Consider the following 19878-nt stretch of genomic DNA (forward strand, 5'->3'; position numbering starts at 1 on the left):
GATGTGAGAAATGTTTTGCTGTCTGATTACAGCTCTACAGAACCTTTGGGAAGAATTAAACTTGGTTAAAGCTCCGTGGGTTATTTACTCTGAAAAATAAGAACCTAACAAGAGCAATCGTATATCGTGCTAGAAAGTAGAGGATGAAATGAGATTCATTCTCTATTTCTTCATGTTCACAATAGTTAGTCTTTCCTCTTCCATTTCACCACAATACCAACCTGTTTCAATACGCAGAGACAATATCCCTGATCTTACCTGTGCACATAGCGATCTAATTTTCAAATCAAATTTTATTGGTCACATACACATGGTTAGCAAATGTTAATGCGAGTGTAGCAAAATGCTTGTGCTTCTAGTTCCGACCGTCCAGTAATATCTAACAAGTAATCTAACAATTTCACAACAACTTCCTTATACACACAAGTGTAAAGGAATGATTAAGAATATGTACATATAAATATACGGATGAGCGATGGCCGAACGGCATATGCAAGATGCAGTAGATGGTATAGAGTACAGTATATACATATGAGATGAGTAATGTAGGGTATGTAAAAATTATATAAAGTGGCATTGTTTAAGTGACTGGTGATACATTTATTACATCCCATTTTTAATTATTAAAGAGGCTAGAGATTGAGTCTGTATGTTGGCAGCAGCCACTCAGTGTTAGTGATGGCTGTTTAACAGTCTGATGGCCTTGAGATAGAAGCTGTTTTTCAGTCTCTCGGTCCCAGCTATGATGCACCTGTAGTTGTCCTTGATGATCTTTATGGCCTTCCTGTGACATCGGGTGGTGTAGGTGTTCTGGAGGGCAGGTAGTTCGCCCCGGTGATGCGTTGTGCAGACGTCACTACCCTCTGGAGAGCCTTGCGGTTGTGGGCGGAGCAGTTGCCGTACCTGGCAGTGATACAGCTTTCCACCTTCTCCACTCCACTCTGCTGTTTCCTGAAGTCCACGATCATCTCCTTTGTTTTGTTGACATTGAGTGAGAGGTTATTTTCCTGACACCACACTCCGAGGGCCCTCACCTCCTCCCTGTAGGCCGTCTCGTCTTTGTTGGTAATCAAGCCTACCACTGTAGTGTCGTCTGCAAACTTGATGATTGAGTTGGAGGTGTGCACGGCCACGCAGTCATGGGTGAACAGGGAGTACAGGAGAGGGCTGAGAACGCACCCTTGTGGGGCCCCAGTGTTGAGGATCAGCGGGGTGGAGATGTTGTTTCCTACCCTCACCACCTGGGTGCGGCCCGTCAGACAGTCCAGGATCCAGTTGCACAGAGCGGGGTCGAGACCCAGTGTCTCGAGCTTAATGACGAGTTTGGATGGTACTATGGTGTTGAATGCTGAGCTGTAATCGATGAACAGCATTCTTATATAGGTATTCCTCTTGTCCAGATGGGATAGGGCAGCGTGCAGTGTGATTGTGTCGTCTGTAGACCTATTGGGGCGGTAAGCAAATTGGAGTGGGTCTAGGGTGTCAGGTAGGGTGGAGGTGATATGATCCTTGACTAGTCTCTCAAAGCACTTCATAATTGCGGAAGTGAGTGCTACAGGGCGATAGTCGTTTAGCTCAGTTACCTTAGCTTTCTTGGGAACAGGAACAATGGTGGCCCTCTTGAAGCATGTGGGAACAGCAGACTGGGATAGTGATTGATTGAATATGTCCGTAAACACACCAGCCAGCTGGTCTGCGCATGCTCCGAGGACGCGGCTAGGGATGGTTTTGGTAGCGGGCCGTGTCAGTGGCACTGTATTGTCCTCAAAGCGAGCAAAGAAGTTGTTTAGTTGGTCTGGGAGCAAGACATCGATGTCCGCGACGGGACTGGTTTTCTTTTTGTAGTCCGTGATTGACTGTAGACCTTGCCACATACGTCTCGTGTCTGAGCCGTTGAATTGCGACTCTACTGTGTCTCTATACTGACGCTTAGCTTGTTTGATAGCCTTGCTGAGGGAATAGCTACACTGTTTGTATTCGGTTATGTTTCCGGTCGCCTTGCCATGATTAAAAGCAGTCGTTCGCGCTTTCAGTTTTGGGCGTCTGCTGCCATCAATCCACGGTTTCTGGTTGGGGAAGGTTTTAATATTCACCGTGGGTACCATGTCACCGATGCTCTTGCTAATAAACTCGCTCCCCGAATCAGTGTATACATCAATGTTATTGTCCGATGCTATCCGGAACATATCCCAGTCCACGTGATCGAAGCAATCTTGAAGCGTGGAATCCGATCGGTCGGACTAGCGTTGAACAGACCTGAGCACGGGCGTTTCCTGTTTAAGTTTCTGTCTATAGGCTGGGAGCAACAAAATGGAGTCGTGGTCAGATTTTCAGAAAGGAAGGCGAGGGATGGCTTTGTATGCGTTGCAGAAATTAGAGTAGCAATGGTACAGAGTTTTACCAGCCCGGGTCGCGCATTCGATATGCTGATAAAATGTAGGGAGCCTTGTTTTCAGATTAGCCTGGTTAAAATCCCCAGCTACAATAAATGCACCCTCAGGATAACTATAATGAACTATAATTGAGAATTTCAATAAGCATTTTTCTACGACTGGCCATGCTTTCCACCTGGCTACCCCTACACCGGTCAACAGCCCTACACCCCCACAGCAATTCGCTCAACTTGATACCATGCATGCTGTTTTGTTGAACGTTACTCAAAGTAACACGGTTCTACTCAAAACGCTGCAGACCAAAGACGATCAGTTAATGAACACAATGACAAAGTTGGATGACAAATTAGCAGAACTCATTGAAGTCACTGACCAAATGAATGATGAGAGAACTCAGGTGATGAAGATGGAAATATTGATTTCTAAGCAAGCGGAGGAAATGTCATCACTGAAGCTCTCGCTCCGTACTCAATACCTCTATCTGCAAACCATGACAGATAAGTTTGAGACCGAAAGGAGCAAGTGCGACACTCACACGTCCAAAATTAGTATTCTAAGCGCTCAAGTGGACTTTGCAATGCAGTAGAATACCACCCTTAGGTACCATCTGGAGGAAGTCCAGAATGGTCACGTTCTACAGCGTGACTACCAATCTAAGCAACCGGAGCCCTGTACTCACAGGAGTAAAGACGATAGGTTTCAGACTTTACCTCCCTCATGTGTCCCTCAGTCTTCTCCTCTTGGCCATTCGGCACTGAGTAATATKGCGCCTCTTGGCCAACAACAACAAGGCTTGGCTTCTCCTCTTGGCCTTTCGGCCCCAATCTCTCCACAGGATGAAGCCAACCCTCTCCGCCTGCTTGGCGAGGAATACCTTGACAAACTCGTCAAGAATTTCCCCACCTTTGACCCCGTTCCAGGTCAGCCAAACGATACTGAGACGTTGCTAGCTGACATAGAGGACGCGTTGGATGGCTACCCGAATGCTACCGGTTCTGACAGGGTTTACCTGTTGAAGCGAACGTCGAATAGACACGTGACAAGGTGAATTCGTCTACAACAGCAAAACGTGCTAAATGACTACACTAAACTTGCCACAGCTTTGAAAGTAGAATTCAGTGGTTCTGCGACTCGCAAACACRATAGCTCACTTGCTAACACCATCAAACAAGCTCGGAACGAACACCCACAAGCTTACTATCATAAGATTCGTTCAGCTTACTTTGGCCTACTCACTGAAACAGGAATGGAAGACCTGTTACCATTTAAACAAATGTTTTTGTCGAACATGTATCCCACCTGCATTACCTACTTAGGCCCTGCAGCCCACATTGGCTTGCCTATCTTACAACTCAGAGAGCTTGCAAGCACAGCTTTTGAGGCATCAAAAGTTCACAACGCTAAGAGCCCTGACCACTCGGTTTTGAAGTTTGACCAGGAGCACTCACTCCAGTTAGAGGGTGCATTATAAGGTATTGGAGCGTTGAGAGATGACGCACAACAACAGTTTATACCACGAAACCATGATTCCAATAACCTCAGCGGTCGAAATAACTGTAAAGTACGTCGCCATCAACATGACTACCGCTACAATCGACCTGTTCGCTACGTTCCTGCACCCAACCCACAAAAAGTGTCAGAGCACAAGGCTAACAAAGGGTTGAAGGACGATCAAAACGTAGACCAATGTTCTCCAGAAGTTTCACTACGGGAAGAACTAAAGCGAGAACAATTTAAGAAAAGGGTAAAAGATAAGTCACAAGGACTAGACGGGGAAATACCGGACACCAGGTTTGCAGAAATTAACACCCATAGCAAGGACGTTAAAGTTCAAATTTCTCCCGCTCTCATTCAAGACCCTATCCAGGGCCTGCTTGATCAAGAAACAAGCCACCGGGCTTTGTCTTTAGACTCTGATACAAAGATTGCGAAGAAAAGGTCAAACGCTTTGTTAAAGCAAAGCCGACTCTAAATCGGAAAAGTCAATCTGCTTCCACCTTGAACAGAACGGCCATACCTGGAAACAGTCCTGGAGGACTGCTTAACTTGTCATGCGCTAATTGATTCGTGTGCGACAATATCACTCATCTCTCAAACATTGTTTGATGATCTCAAAAGGGCTTTGAAGCCAACTAAACGTTGGTTAAAAGTGGAACGATGCGACACTAAACTTTGAGGGGTCACTCAGACTATCTTGCCTCTCACATTGAGAGTCATGCTGAAACTACACTTCCAGGACGTATTGCTCGTTCACCCTGTGTATGTTACCAGCCTCGAAACTGTACCCCTGCTACTTGGAGCAGACTTGATGGATCGGTTACTCCCATTGATGGATTGGAAAACCAACCAGGTATGGTCACAGGCCACAGTGCCTTCTCCACTGACCACACTGTCTTCCCCTAACGCTAGCTGCAACGCAGTCATTCACGAGGGGTATCTGTCGAAAACACCCCTTGGGAAAAAGACGTTTAGAAACCTCTTGGTTTCCAATATTCTACAATATCTCGACACATTCCATCAGCCAACCTGATTGACCATTCTTTTCATGATTTCGAGCCAGTTGTCTCTGTGAATAAACAACTTCCCTCCTCCTTGCAGTCGTGCAATACGGTAGTTGAGATGAACTCCTCTTGCTCTTCGGACACTTCCGCAAGCACTGCGGCCGTCTCAGCAAGAAAAACATTGATGCGCAGAGTATACTCTGCTTCCGATGATACACCTTCCGCTTTGTTGGGGACTGTCACCCCTTACAATGACACTAATGGCGTCAGTCCAGCAACTGACCCGATGACTCCCACTGGTGAAACACTTTGCGATATCACAGAACGATATCCTCGTCTCAGTTCGCAGGTACTGAAGAGGTTGCCACACGCGGATGCGGTGATGACTGACAGGCCTCGACAGCCACTGAGCGTTTTGAAGCACAAACACCAAGAGATTTGGTTGAATGGTTACAGCCATTCTCATAACAATGCGGCCGCTGACAATTCGTACATAGGGTCCGACCTTTTCGTTTGCGCCTCGGAGACCAACACCACCCGCTGGTGGGGGGGTCCCGAGACACAAAGGGGGGGAATAGTAGCCCAGACCCATGATGAGCCTCATCGAGGCCGGTGGGGGGGTCGAGACTACGGACAACACCGTACATTGCCGCCAGAACATTAATCAAATCTAGTTGTAAACTCGCTTATGAGAACAGTGAGGAGCAGACAGGCCCCTAGATGGGGATTATCTTAGAACACATCTAAGATAGTACTGAGGTGTACCACACTGGTCATAAAGGAAGTCCAGTGGACTTGTCCAACTCCAAAACAAATAGCAACAATAATCATTCCTTGCCATGTGTAGGTTCAACTACAATACAACTAGTAAAATGCTCCAACCATGTGTCTGGGTGACTTTAACCTCCCCACGTCTACCTTTGACTCATTCCTCTCTGCCTCCTTCTTTCCAATCCTCTCCTCTTTTGACCTCACCCTCTCACCTTCCCCCCTACTCACAAGGCAGGCAATACGCTTGACCTCATCTTTACTAGATGCTGTTCTTCCACTAATCTCATTGCAACTCCCCTCCAAGTCTCCGACCACTACCTTGTATCCTTTTCCCTCTCCCTCTCCCTCTCGCTCTCATCCAACACTTCCCACACTGCCCCTACTCGGATGGTATCGCGCCGTCCCAACCTTCGCTCTCTCTCCCCCGCTACTCTCTCCTCTTCCATCCTATCATCTCTTCCCTCTGCTCAAAACCTTCTCCAACCTATCTCCTGATTCTGCCTCCTCAACCCTCCTCTCCTCCCTTTCTGCATCCTTTGACTCTCTATGTCCCCTATCCTCCAGGCCGGCTCGGTCCTCCCCTCCTGCTCCGTGCGCTCGACGACTCATTGCGAGCTCACAGAACAGGGCTCCGGGCAGCCGAGCGGAAATGGAGGAAAACTCGCCTCCCTGCGGACCTGGCATCCTTTCACTCCCTCCTCTACATTCTCCTCTTCTGTCTCTGCTGCTAAAGCCACTTTCTACCACTCTAAATTCCAAGCATCTGCCTCTAACCCTAGGAAGCTCTTTCCACCTTCTCCTCCCTCCTGAATCCTCCTCCCCCTCCCTCCCCCTCCTCCCTCTCTGCGGATGACTTCGTCAACCATTTTGAAAAGAAGGTCGACGACATCCGATCCTCGTTTGCTTAGTCAAACGACACCGCTGGTTCTGCTCACACTGCCCTACCCTGTGCTTTGACCTCTTTCTCCCCTCCTCTCTCCAGATGAAAATCTCGCGTCTTGTGACGGCCGGCCGCCCAACAACCTGCCCGCTTGACCCTATCCCCTCCTCTCTTCTCCAGACCATTTCCGGAGACCTTCTCCCTTACCTCACCTCGCTCATCAACTCATCCTGACCGCTGGCTACGTCCCTTCCGTCTTCAAGAGAGCGAGAGTTGCACCCCTTCTGAAAAAACCTACACTCGATCCCTCCGATGTCAACAACTACAGACCAGTATCTCCTTCTTTCTTTTCTCTCCAAAACTCTTGAACGTGCCGTCCTTGGCCAGCTCTCCTGCTATCTCTCTCAGAATGACCTTCTTGATCCAAATCAGTCAGGTTTCAGACTAGTCATTCAACTGAGACTGCTCTTCTCTGTGTCACGGAGGCGCTCCGCACTGCTAAAGCTAACTCTCTCTCCTCTGCTCTCATCCTCTCTAGACCTATCGGCTGCCTTTGATACTGTGAACCATCAGATCCTCCTCTCCACCCTCTCCGAGTTGGGCATCTCCGGCGCGGCCCACGCTTGGATTGCGTCCTACCTGACAGGTCGCTCCTACCAGGTGGCGTGGCGAGAAACTGTCTCCGCACCACGTGCTCTCACCACTGGTGTCCCCAGGGCTCTGTTCTAGGCCCTCTCCTATTCTCGCTATACACCAAGTCACTTGGCTCTGTCATATCCTCACATGGTCTCTCCTATCATTGCTATGCAGACGATGCATATGCAATCTTCTCCTTTCCCCCTTCTGATAACCAGGTGGCGAATCGCATCTCTGCATGTCTGGCAGACATATCAGTGTGGATGACGGATCACCACCTCAAGCTGAACCTCGGCAAGACAGAGCTGCTCTTCCTCCCGGGGAAGGACTGCCCGTTCCATGATCTCGCCATCACAGTTGACAACTCCATTGTGTCCTCCTCCCAGAGTGCTAAGAACCTTGGCGTGATCCTGGACAACACCCTGTCGTTCTCAACTAACATCAAGGCGGTGACCCGTTCCTGTAGGTTCATGCTCTACAACATTCGCAGAGGACGACCCTGCCTCACACAGAAGCGCGCAAGTCCTAATCCAGGCACTTGTCATCTCCCGTCTGGATTACTGCAACTCGCTGTTGGCTGGGCTCCCTGCCTGTGCCATTAAACCCCTACAACTCATCCAGAACGCCGCAGCCCGTCTGGTGTTCAACCTTCCCAAGTTCTCTCACGTCACCCCGCTCCTCCGCTCTCTCCACTGGCTTCCAGTGAAGCTCGCATCCGCTACAAGACCATGGTGCTTGCCTACGGAGCTGTGAGGGGAACGGCACCTCCGTACCTTCAGGCTCTGATCAGGCCCTACACCCAAACAAGGGCACTGCGTTCATCCACCTCTGGCCTGCTCGCCTCCCTACCTCTGAGGAAGTACAGTTCCCGCTCAGCCCAGTCAAAACTGTTCGCTGCTCTGGCACCCCAATGTGGAACAAACTCCCTCACGACGCCAGGTCAGCGGAGTCAATCACCACCTTCCGGAGACACCTGAAACCCCACCTCTTTAAGGAATACCTAGGATAGGATAAAGTAATCTTCTAACCCCCCCCCCCCCCTTAAAAGAGTTAGATGCACTATTGTATAAAGTGGTTGTTCCACTGGATATCATAAGGTGAATGCACCAATTTGTAAGTCGCTCTGGATAAGAGCGTCTGCTAAATGACTTAAATGTAAATGTGTTCCAGTAGTATAATATCTCAGAATAAATTCCGTCATGAGGTTAGCTCCTCTGTGGATAACATAGCTATGAAATAGACTTCATACCCATCACCACTACAATAGTGGAAGACACAGTGACTTGTAGTAAAAACTACTAGACTCCCTCGACACCAATTCTGACTGACCTCCAGACTACCCGACTACGTCAGACTCATTCTGAACAAGTTGTAATCTGCCAGGATACTTGGTTTTCTTCCCTTGCTATGTACGCTTGTGTAAGCATAAATGCACATGCACAACGGTACATCCAATTAGGATTTATGCTAGGATCACTTAACACCTCTGGGATATGTGGGACGGAAGCGTCCCACCTGGCCAACATCCAGTGAAAATGCAGAGCGCCAAATTCAAATAAATTACTATAAAAATGTATAGTAATTTAATTCACACATTCAATAAAAATTCACACATTCAATATACCAAATTAAAGCTGCACTTGTTGTGAATCCAGCCAATGTGTCAGATTTCAAAAATGCTTTACGGCGAAAGCAAACAATGCTATTATCTGAGAATAGCAACCAAGCAAACAAACACAGACCATCATATTTCAACCCTCCCGGCGCGACACAAAACGCAGAAATAAAGATATAATTCATGCCTTACCTTTGACGAGCTTCTTCTGTTGGCACTCCAATATGTCCCATAAACATCACAAATGGTCCTTTGGTTCGATTAATTCCATCGATTTATATCCAAAATGTCCATTTATTTTGCGAATTTGATCCAGAAAAACACCGGTTCCAACTTGCACAACGTGACTACAAAATATCTCAAAAGTTACCTGTAAGCTTTGTCCAAACATTTCAAACTACTTTTGTAATACAACTTTAGGTATTTTTTAACGTAAATAATCGATAAAATTGAAGATGGGATGATCTGTGTTCAATACCGGAGGAAAACAATGTGTAGAATGCTTTCTGGTCACTAACAAACAGTACACTTCACTGGAGCCTCATTCTGAACATGGCTACTTCTTCATTTCTAAAAGGAAAAACCTCAACCAATTTCTAAAGACTGTTGACATCCAGTGGAAGTGATAGGAACTGCAGGAAGGTCCTTTAGAAATCTGGATTCCCAATGAAACCCCATTGAAAAGAGAGTGACCTCAAAAAAAACAACATCTGAATGGTTTGTCCTCTGGGTTTTGCTGACAAATACGTTCTGTTATAGTCACAGACATGATCCAAACAGTTTTAGAAATGTCAGAGTGTTTTCTATCCAATACAAATAATAATATGCATATATTAACATCTGGGACTGAGTACGAGGCAGTTTACTCTGGGCACGCTTTTCATCCAAACGTGAAAATGCTGCCCCCTATCCACAAGAAGTTTAAGGGTCCAAGTAAAATACCAGCCTTAGTAAAGTTGAACATTTATTTCTAGGCCTTTGACTCTATAGCACTCACCAGAAGTCCATAGGTCCTCCCTGTAGACTGCCCAAAACTAGTGCCTTACAGCTGTAGACTTAGGATAGTGCCTAAGCAACACACCAAGTAGGAAAACCCTAGATATGGCATTAGAGACAATGCCATGATAGTCATTTTGCCAGAACATTGGACTGTATTCTATATACGTCCAATTAGATGATTTTTGTGTGAGAACTATATTTTGTATATCTTTTGTTTATGCTTTCATTCCTTTTCGGTTCAGTTCCTTTGACACTTAGAAGTGATAGAGCCATAAAGAAAGTCCCCATACAACCATCACTTAGTGCCACAACGCCGCTCATTGGGGAGTGAATGTAATTATATATATTTCATGAATGTGTGTGCGTTGTTAACATCTGCCTAAGTTACTACTCAGATCTTCCAGTCTGGACGACGACCAGACGACGGGTCCGGAACGGCGATCCCAAATCCGGACACCCACGGCCCATCCTTGTGGCGGCATGCCCCGCTGTCAGAGAGCCTACCAAGGTAAATCACCAGAGGGGGGGACCGCAACGGCGATCACCAACCAGGACATCCCCTGGCCCTTCCTGGGGTACTTTGCAGCTTCCAGGGAACCTACCAAGGTAAACCACTAGAGGGGACCACAATGGCGATCACCAACCGGACATCAACTGTCCATCCTTGTGGTGGACTGCCTCGCTTTCAGAAGCCTACCAAGTTCGACCACCAGAGGGGACTGCAACGATGATCTACAAACAGGACATCACGTGGTCATGATTTTATGTTGATTTGTAACTTGCAGGATAAACAAGATCCAAACCACCAGGGGGGTATGTCATGACGTTGCCCTCTTTGGACACAGCTCTGCACCATCCCCCTACCTCTGCACCATCCCCCTACCTCTGTCTCCCACACCCAGGCTGCTGTGGTCAGAGAGGTCGTAAATTCCAAGGGAAGACTTTGCCTCATGGCCAGACAGTATAGAGAGAGAGTGAGTTTCATAGAGAGAACAAAGGAATTTCTTCCACCTCACAGAACTGGAGAACCGAACGACATTTATGTTCTGGAGAAGGTATAAAAGATCGCCGAAGAATCCAGCTACGAACTGGTCCGTTTGGTACAATTTTGTGAAACTCATGGGAGACAATACGTCCACATTACCATAACGCTGTTTATACAATAGCCTCAGAAATGAGGCTTACATCTAATTGTTGTATAAGATGAATGAGTGAGGATGATACTGTTTGTGAAATTGTGTAATGTGATTTTGGACTGTTTAAAACTTCTTGGCGCTACGGATCCCTTAAGCGGGATCATTTTCCTAAACAACCGCTTAATTGCAGGGTGCCAAATATTACTAAAAATATTTATAATCATGCAATCACAAGTGAAATATACCAAAACACAGCTTAGCTTGTTGTTAATCCACCTATCGTGTCAGATTTTGAAAATATGCTTTACAGCGAAAGCAATCCAAGCTTTTGTGAGTGTATCAATCAATGCTAGAACAGCTAGCCCCAAATTAGCAGTAGGGGCATATCCTTCCATTAATGACATTTTAGAGTCCTGAAGGAATTCTAATAGGGTTTCTCCATGATGATTAACAAAGTCATCCAAAGCAACACGCGATGGAATATCATCAATATCATTTATAAAGACATCTAACCTCCCAATTCGACTGTTAAAGTCCCCACATATGTAAATAGCATCTTCTTCTGTATATAGGTATACTTGACTTAACAAATGACTATAGGAGGAGGATCCATCTCTACCCCCTGTGGACTGTTCAGGTGGCAAATAGCATGAAATAGCATGAAAACAACAAAACAATAATCTGACTCCCTATGTTGAAAGCGCAAACCAATAATTCCTTCTATGGCTTTATCGATAATTTCAATTTTATATGCTTTCATCATATCAGACTTTACACATATTCCCACTCCCCCAATCCCTGGGGGCTTTCCTGTGAGTGTTGCTGTTGTGACCATACCATACATATCCTTCAATATCAACAGTTTCTTGCCGACGCAAATGCGTTTCACTTATTGAGATAATGTCTGGGTTTAAGGATTTTAGTACCATTATTCATAATGTGTTGTTCAATGTAGTCCATCCGTTAACATTCCAATGCGCTATTGAAATCGAATCTCATAGGGGATGGGAAGCCCCTCAGTATGTAGTAGGTCTGTCCACCCCCATGTCCTTGTCCGTTTGTCCCTCTGGTTGTTCTCGTTTCATGACCCGTCCGCTTCCCATTACAAAATAATCCTTTCCTCCTGGTATTTCTCTCAGCAGCGTCTTGAAGTTCAGTTCTATAAGGCGTGTGTGAGACTTGGCTGATCGAAGGAAGACTTTATAATCAGGATGGTCTCGCAACTTTTGTTTTTTCCGTAACAGAGCCACTTTCTCCTTCACAGACCGACACTCCACCTTCACAACCCCGGGACCTTTCCCTCTCAACTGCAATCACCTCTGTTTCGAAGCCTAGGCCTACCGATATCAACTGGTTCACTTTGGAGATTAGTTCCTCGTTTTCATCAGCTGGCAGACATGCCAGTATGATAGACATGTCTGGGTCGAACTTTGTTTTGGCAGCGCCTATTCTCCCAGATTCTAGGAATTCTACACGGGACTCCAGACGTCCAACTTCAAGAGCTATGTGGTCTTGTAGCTGCTTGTTATTATTCCCCAGTTGAGTCAGCAGAGCTGTATGATTATCCTAAATGGCTTTCTCCAAAGATGCACGTAAGCTATCAACTTTACTATTCATTCGTTTTTCAATACACAGCTTCATTTCTTCCATCTTTTTTTCCATTTTTGTACCTAGACTGTTTATCTCCGTCATGAGATTAGCCATGCTATTGGCACTTTCTATCTTTGATAAATTCGGGCTCCATGCTTTTCTCACCGTGTAGATTTCTACCGGTGTCCATATGTTTCTGTTATTGCTATTCAAGTTAACGTTAGATACCTAGATAACTAAATGTAATGTTATAGCTAGGCTGGACAGATTACTCGCCAAACAATCCCTGACAAGTCTGTCTATTGACTGTATTTCACCCTCACGGGATTCAAACTTCAGCTGCCTCCATTTAAGATCTGATCGCTATGTTTTAAACATTGAAAACGTTTAAATTAAAAAAGTTTGAAATAGTTTGGTCCCATAAAGAAGCAGCTGCGTTTTTCACCGTGTGCACTGGAAGTCTGGATATGTTGCAGGGGTTTGATGGCATAAGCGGGGAGCCCAGCCAAAAATGAGTTGCAGTAGTCTAGACGGGAGATGACAAGTGCCTGGATTAGGACATATACTGCTTCCTTTGTGAGGAAAGGTCGTACTCTACGGATGTTGTAGATGTGAGCCTGAAGCTATTGCCTCTTCTGTCTAATGGTAAGTCCGCCACTGATCATCACCATCAACTCAGCCCACAGCTCATCCTGGGATTCCCTCTGTAGTAGTACTCCCAGCAGATATTCAGACCAAGAAAATGAGCTCTTAGTCACAGACGGGCATAGAGAGGAGTAATTTAAATCAGGCACTTAATTCACAGCCATGAGGAGAGGGTGGTCCTCTCTATCTAGACATCTGTATCAGTACAGCTCAGTCACTAGTTCAGGCTTAGAGGGTTATCAAGAGCAGTGACCAACCACACCAACAGAGGGCAAGCCTGAGGCATTTTAGTCCTTTGATGAGATTAGTGAATAGGACTGACTACAATGGATGATACAGAGAGCCTTTTGTGGGCAGACTGCTAGTGTTAGATAATAGGTTATTATTGAAATGTTCAGCGCGTTTAAAGGGATGCAAGCCAAGGTGATTTTTACATCAGTGATTCTGCACAGTCAGACTGCAAAGTAGTCGATCTCAAACACAAACATTAGATTGGTATTGAAAGAGTGTTCTGCACCTGAATTGGGTATAGAAGTACAGATACTAGAATGGGTATTCCGATTCTATGGTGTGGAGTACCTTGGCTGTGCCCAGACGGGTCTCCAGCTGCCTACACTCCTGCTGCAGGGCGGAAATCTCCTTGTCCTTGTAGAGCAGTGTATCTGCATGCTGTGCCAGGTCACGGGCTCTCTGACGGGCAAACGCCCTCTTGTACTGCTCCACCGCCCCCGGCCGCACCGGAGCTGGGGCGTTCACCTGGACAGAGGGGAAGGGTTAGAGGTTAAGGGTCAACACAAAGCGGATGGAAAATGGAATTGTAAGAAGGACTGTTCATCACAAACGTATACTTATACCCCTTGACCCTCTCAGAAAGGATTGTTTTTCACCTGTCTATTTGCTGGAGGCAAGCCGTTCAAGGTTCCAATTCTCACTCACAAAACAATCTTAATCACAATAAAAACAATTGCCCACATTCTGTCCGTGGGAGCGGCAGTTAAGCGAGCCAAGCCTAACTGGCATTTCAAAGTGTTTTAAATATCAAGACAGTCTATAAATAACATTATATATAAATCAGCCCTGTCCAATTGTTAAGAATGTCACACCCTGACCTGTTTCACCTGTCCTTGTGATCGTCTCCACCACCTACAGGTGTCACTTATTTTCCCTGGTGTATTTATCCCTGTGTTTCCTGTCTCTCTGTGCCAGTTCGTCTTGTATGTTCAAGTCATCCAGCGTGTTTCCCCGTACTCCTGCTTCTATTCTCTTTTTGCTAGTCCTCCCGGTTTTGACCCTTGCCTGTTTTCTGGACTCCGTACCCGCCTGCCTTACCATTCTGCATGCCCTGACCTCGAGCCCGCCTGCCACTGTACCTCCTGGCCTCTGAACTGGTTTGATCTTTTACATGTCCACGACCATTCTCTTGCCTACCCCTTTTGGAATGATTTAATAAATATCAAAGACTCAAACCATCTGCTTCCCGTGTCTGCATCTGGGTCTCACCTTGTGCCCTTATAATGAAGTCAAATATAATAGCTGAAGAACTAGCTTTGGCACTCTTAAAGGTTCCTCTCATTTTTCATTGATTGAGGCTTTATTTGTATTGTTTTTGCTGTCTATGGGAAAGGGGAAAGAGGGGGAGAAGAAAAGAGAGAGGGAGGGTGAGAGGGATAGAGAAAGGGTCTTTCTCTCTCAGGCTGGTGAACAGGTGCTGTGTGGAATACGGAGGTAGCCAATGGGCTGCGTGCCTGGTGGCCTGGGTACAAACAGGTGGTTGTACAGGTGGCACACTGGACTAAATGTGGTTGATTAGCCCAAATGTGGTAGAGGGGGATGGGGGAGTTACTCATCTGTGCACGGGGAATATCTTCCTCTAAATACTACAGTCCCTGTTTTCTTTTATTCTGAGTGAATATTCATACAGTCCAGACAAAGTGTACAAGACAGCTGTGTAGTTTTACAAGTGCAGAACGGTACAAATCTTAGCTCTCATCACACAGGAATGACCTGGGGCCGGTTTCCCAAAAGCATCTTAAGGCTAAGTTAATCGTTCAAACTTTTGTTGGAGCATCGTTAAATTTCTGATCTGTTTCCCAAAACCATCATTATTAACGTTACACTTGAAAACCCTCGTAATCTAACGCCTGCCTCAGACCACACAATTCTTCAAGCTCTGTCAAGTTGGTTGTTGATCATTGCTTTTCAAGGCTTGCCATAGCTTTTCAAGCAGATTTAAGTCCAAACTGTAACTAGGCCACTCAGGAACATTTAATGTCATCTTGGTAAGACACTCCGGAGTATACTTGGCCTTGTGTTTTAGGTTATTGTCCTGCTGAAAGGTGAACTGGTCTCGCAGTGGCTGTTGGTGCTTAGTTTTACTCCATTTATTTTTATGCTTAAAAAACTCCCTAGTCCTTGCCGATGACAAGCATACCCATAACATGATTAAGCCACCACCATGTTTGAAAATATTAAGAGTGGTACTCAGTGATGTGTTGTGTTTGCCGAAACATAGAGCTTTGTATTTCAGGACATAAAGTGAATTTCTTTGCCACATTTTTTGCCGTTTTACTTTAGTGTCTTATTGCAAACAGGATGCATGTTTTGGAATATGTTTTATTCTGTACAGGCTTCCTTCTTTTCACTTTGTCATTTATGTTAGTATTATTACAATGTTGTTGATCCATCCTCAGTTTTCATAAAATGGCATGACTTTTGTTCGTTACATGTCGGGGGATGCTATTCACAAGGACATAGAGTGACTTCGGAAAGTATTCAGGCCCCTTGACTTTTTTCATATTTTGTTACGTTTCAGCCTTATTTTAATATACACACAATACGCCACAATGACAAAGCAAAAACAGGTTTAGACATTTTTGCTAATTTATATTAAAAAAATGGAAATATCACATTTACATAAGTATTCAGACCCTTTACTCAGTACCTTGTTGAAGCACTGTTGGCATCGATTACAGCATCGAGTCTTCCTGGATATGGCGCTACAAGCTTGGCACACCTGTATTTGGGAAGTTTCTCCCATTCTTCTCTGCAGATCCTCTCAAGCTCTGTCAGGTTGGATGGGGAGCGTTGCTGCACAGCTATTTTCAGGTCTCTTCAAAGATGTTCGATCGGGTTCAAGTTCGGGCTCTGGCTGGGCCGCTCAAGGACATTCAGAGAGTTGTCCAGAAGCCACTCCTGCAATGTCTTGACTGTGTGCTTAGGCTCGATGTCCTGTTCGAAGGTGAACCTTCAGTCTGAGGTCCTGAGCGCTCTGGAGCAGGGTTTCATCAAGGATCTCTCTGTACTTTGCTCTGTTCATCTTTCCCTCAATCCTGACTAGTCTTCCTGCTGCTGAAAATGATCCCCACCATGATTCACCGTAGGGATGGCGCCAGGTTTTCTCCAGACGTGACGCTTGGCATTCAGGCCAAAGAGTTCAATCTTGGTTTCATCATGGCCAGAGTCCTTTAGATGCCTTTTGGCAAATTCCAAGTGGGTTGTCATGTGTCTTTTACTGAGGAATGGCTACCGTCTGGCCACTCTACCATAAAGGCTTGATTGGTGGAGTGCTGCAGAGATGGTTGTCCTTCTGGAAGGTTCTCCCATCTCCACAGAGGAACTCTAGAGCTCTGTCAGAGGGACCATCGAGTTCTTGATCATCTCCCTGACCAAGGCCTTTCTCCCCAGATTGCTCAGTTTGGCTGGGCGGCCAGCTATATGAAGAGTCTTGGTGGTTCCAAACTTCTTCCATTTATGAATGATGGGAGGCCACTGTATTCTTGGGGACCTTCAATGCTGCAGAAACTTTTTGGTACCCTTCCCCTCTGTGCCTCGGAGCTCTTTGGACAATTCCTTCAACGTCATTGCTTGGTTTTTGCTCTGACATGCACTGTCAACTGTGGGACCTTATATAGACAGGTATGTGCCAAATCATGTCCAATCAATTGAATTTACAGGTGGACTGCAAGTTTTAGAAACATCTCAAGGATGATCAATGGAAACAGGATGCACCTGAACTCAATGTCCAGTCTCATAGCAAAGGGTCTGAATACTTATACAAATAAGGTACAAATAAGGTACAAATAAGGTTCTGTTTTTTATCTGTAATACATTTGCAAACACCTGTTTTCGCTTTGTCATTATCGGGTATTGTGTGTAGATTGATAAGTACATTTTTTTATTTAAAACATTTTTGAATAAGGTTGTAACATAACAAAATGTTGAAAAAGGCGTCTGAATACCTTCCGAATGCACTGTATTACGCGCAGCGGGCAGGCCTTTGCACATTATGAATATGTCTCCCTCTGCCATATGGACTCATTATCACCCACTGAGCTATAATGGATACACCTAGAGCAACTGACGGCAAAAGAGCTGAGCACAGGACTCAAGAGATATGCAGCTGGTAACTTCAATTGTAAACTACAATGTGCATGCCTGTTTGCAAAACTATTTGGAGATATGGGATCAGAGCATGACAATGTTTTATTTCACACTGTCACGCCCTGGCCTTAGTTATCTTTGTTCTCTTTATTATTTTGGTTAGGTCAGGGTGTGACGAGGGTGGTTTGTGTGTTTTTGTCTCGTCTAGGGTGTTTGTACTGTCTAGGTTTTTTTTGTAGATTTATGGGGTTGTGTTCATTTTAGGTGTTTATGTAAGTCTATGGTTGCCTAGATTGGTTCTCAATTAGAGGCAGGTGTTAATCGTTGTCTCTGATTGGGAACCATATTTAGGCAGCCATGTCCTTTGGGTATTTTGTGGGTGATTGTTTCCTGTGTCAGTGTTTGTGCCACACGGGACTGTTTCGGTTTGTTCACGTTTATTGTTTTTGTATTTGTGTTCATGTTCAGTTTTCCAAATTAAAACATGGACACCTACCAGGCTGCGTCCGATCCTTGCTACACCTCTTCAGAGGAAGAAGAAGATGACAGCCGTTACACACACCGAGGCTTGGTGGTTATCGAGGGGGAGTGTTGGGAAGATTTTTTGAATTCAGAGAGGAACTGTTGTCATTTGCAATTAATATAAAAACAGACTTTGTTGAATTTCTGTTTAATGAAAAGAAACTACCATATCCTGTTCAAAGGCACCTAAATATTTTGTTTTGCCCATTCACCATCTGAACTGAACACATACACAATCCATGTCTAAAATGTCTCAAGGCTTAAAAATCCATATTTAACCTGCCTCCTCCTGTCACGCCCTGGCCTTAGTATTCTTTGTTTTCTTTATTATTTTAGTTAGGTCAGGGTGTGACATGGGTATTTATGTGGGTTTTGTAGTGTCCAGGGTGATTGTAAGGTTTAGGGGGTTTATTTAGAGTAGTTGGCTTTATGTTTAGTATAGTTGTCTAGCTGTGTCTATGTAGAACGTTTGTAGCCTGTGTGTGTGTGCACTACGTTATTTAGCTTCACGATCGTTTGTTGTTTTGGTAGTTTGTAAGTGTTTTGTTTCGTTTTGCCTTCAATAATAAAGAGAAGATGGCTTATTTTCCTCATGCTGCGTTTTGGTCCGAATCTCTTCCACACGATCGTGACACCTCCCTTCATCTACAATGATTGAAATGGATTTAACAAGTGACATCAATAAGGAATCATAGATTTCACGTGGTTAGTCTATGTCATGGAAAGAGCAGGTGTTCTTAATGTTTTCTATACTCAGTGTATGATCGCCAATCACTTCTGGGACATCAGATCAACAGTTACTAACCTCGATTTCGACCTCAAATCCGACTTCATCTCACACTCACATGTTCCCTTGTTCATACCGGAAACAATTCCTTTGTTTCATGGGCTACCAAAACGCCACGGGCGTAGATGGGGTAGACGAGCCGGCATCCTGGTGAGACTGAGACAAAGAGAAAATCGACCGGCACTCCCTTCCGTTCTATTGGCAAATGGCCAGTCACTAGAGAATAAGATGGACGAGCTTTGTTCGAGAGTCTCCTATCAGAGAGACTTAAAAAGCTGCAATATTATATACCTTGCGTAGACGTGACTGGATGACTCTATGTACGTAGAACTCAGTGGTTTCTCCATGCAGCAGCACGATCGGACGGCCACGGGTATGTCCTGAGGCCGCCTTGTTAATAAACAACAACTGGTGCGCTGCTTCCAGTGTGAAGGAAATCTCAAGCTTTTGCTCACCTGATATAGAAAACCTCATGGTAAGAGTGCCAACACCACCTTGGCACTCAACAAAATGTATGGGGCCATAAACAAACAAGAAACCGGAGACTAAACAAACAGAAACCGGAGACTTTAATGCGGGTAGAAATAAAACCGTTCTACCTCACTTCTTCTGCACTACTAGGAGCGCTAAAAGTCTAGATCACTTTTATTTTACCCACAGAGGCGCATACCAGCAGCATACCACCCTGCATACCACTGCTGGCTTGCTTCTGAAGCTAAGCAGGGTTGGTCCTGGTCAGTCCCTGGATGGGAGACCAGGTGCTGCTGGAAGTGGTGTTGGAGGGCCAGTAGGAGGCACTCTTTCCTCTGGTCTAAACAAAGATCCCAATGCCCCAGGGCAGTGATTGGGGACACTGCTCTGTGTAGGGTGCCGTCTTTCGGATGGGACGTTAAACGGGTGTCCTGACTCTCTGAGGTCATTAAAGATCCCATGGCACTTATCGTAAGAGTAGGGGTGTTAACCCCGGTGTCCTGGCTAAATTCCCAATCTGGCCCTCAACCATCAAGGTCACCTAATAATCCC

At 45.5% G+C, this 19878-nt stretch overlaps 1 protein-coding gene across 1 annotated transcript in view; it reads right to left on the reverse strand.

Annotated features, from left to right (window-relative positions):
* Positions 1–19878, reverse strand: part of LOC111981851 (peripheral-type benzodiazepine receptor-associated protein 1-like) — a 168374-nt gene that overhangs the window by 70379 nt on the left and 78117 nt on the right. Inside the window, exon 5 of the mRNA XM_070449720.1 lies at positions 13746–13922. Coding sequence (XP_070305821.1) covers positions 13746–13922 — 177 coding nt within the window. The remainder of the gene's footprint in view (positions 1–13745; positions 13923–19878) is intronic.

This window comes from Salvelinus sp. IW2-2015, linkage group LG20 (genome assembly GCF_002910315.2).
Source record: "Salvelinus sp. IW2-2015 linkage group LG20, ASM291031v2, whole genome shotgun sequence".
NCBI lineage: Eukaryota > Metazoa > Chordata > Actinopteri > Salmoniformes > Salmonidae > Salvelinus > Salvelinus sp. IW2-2015.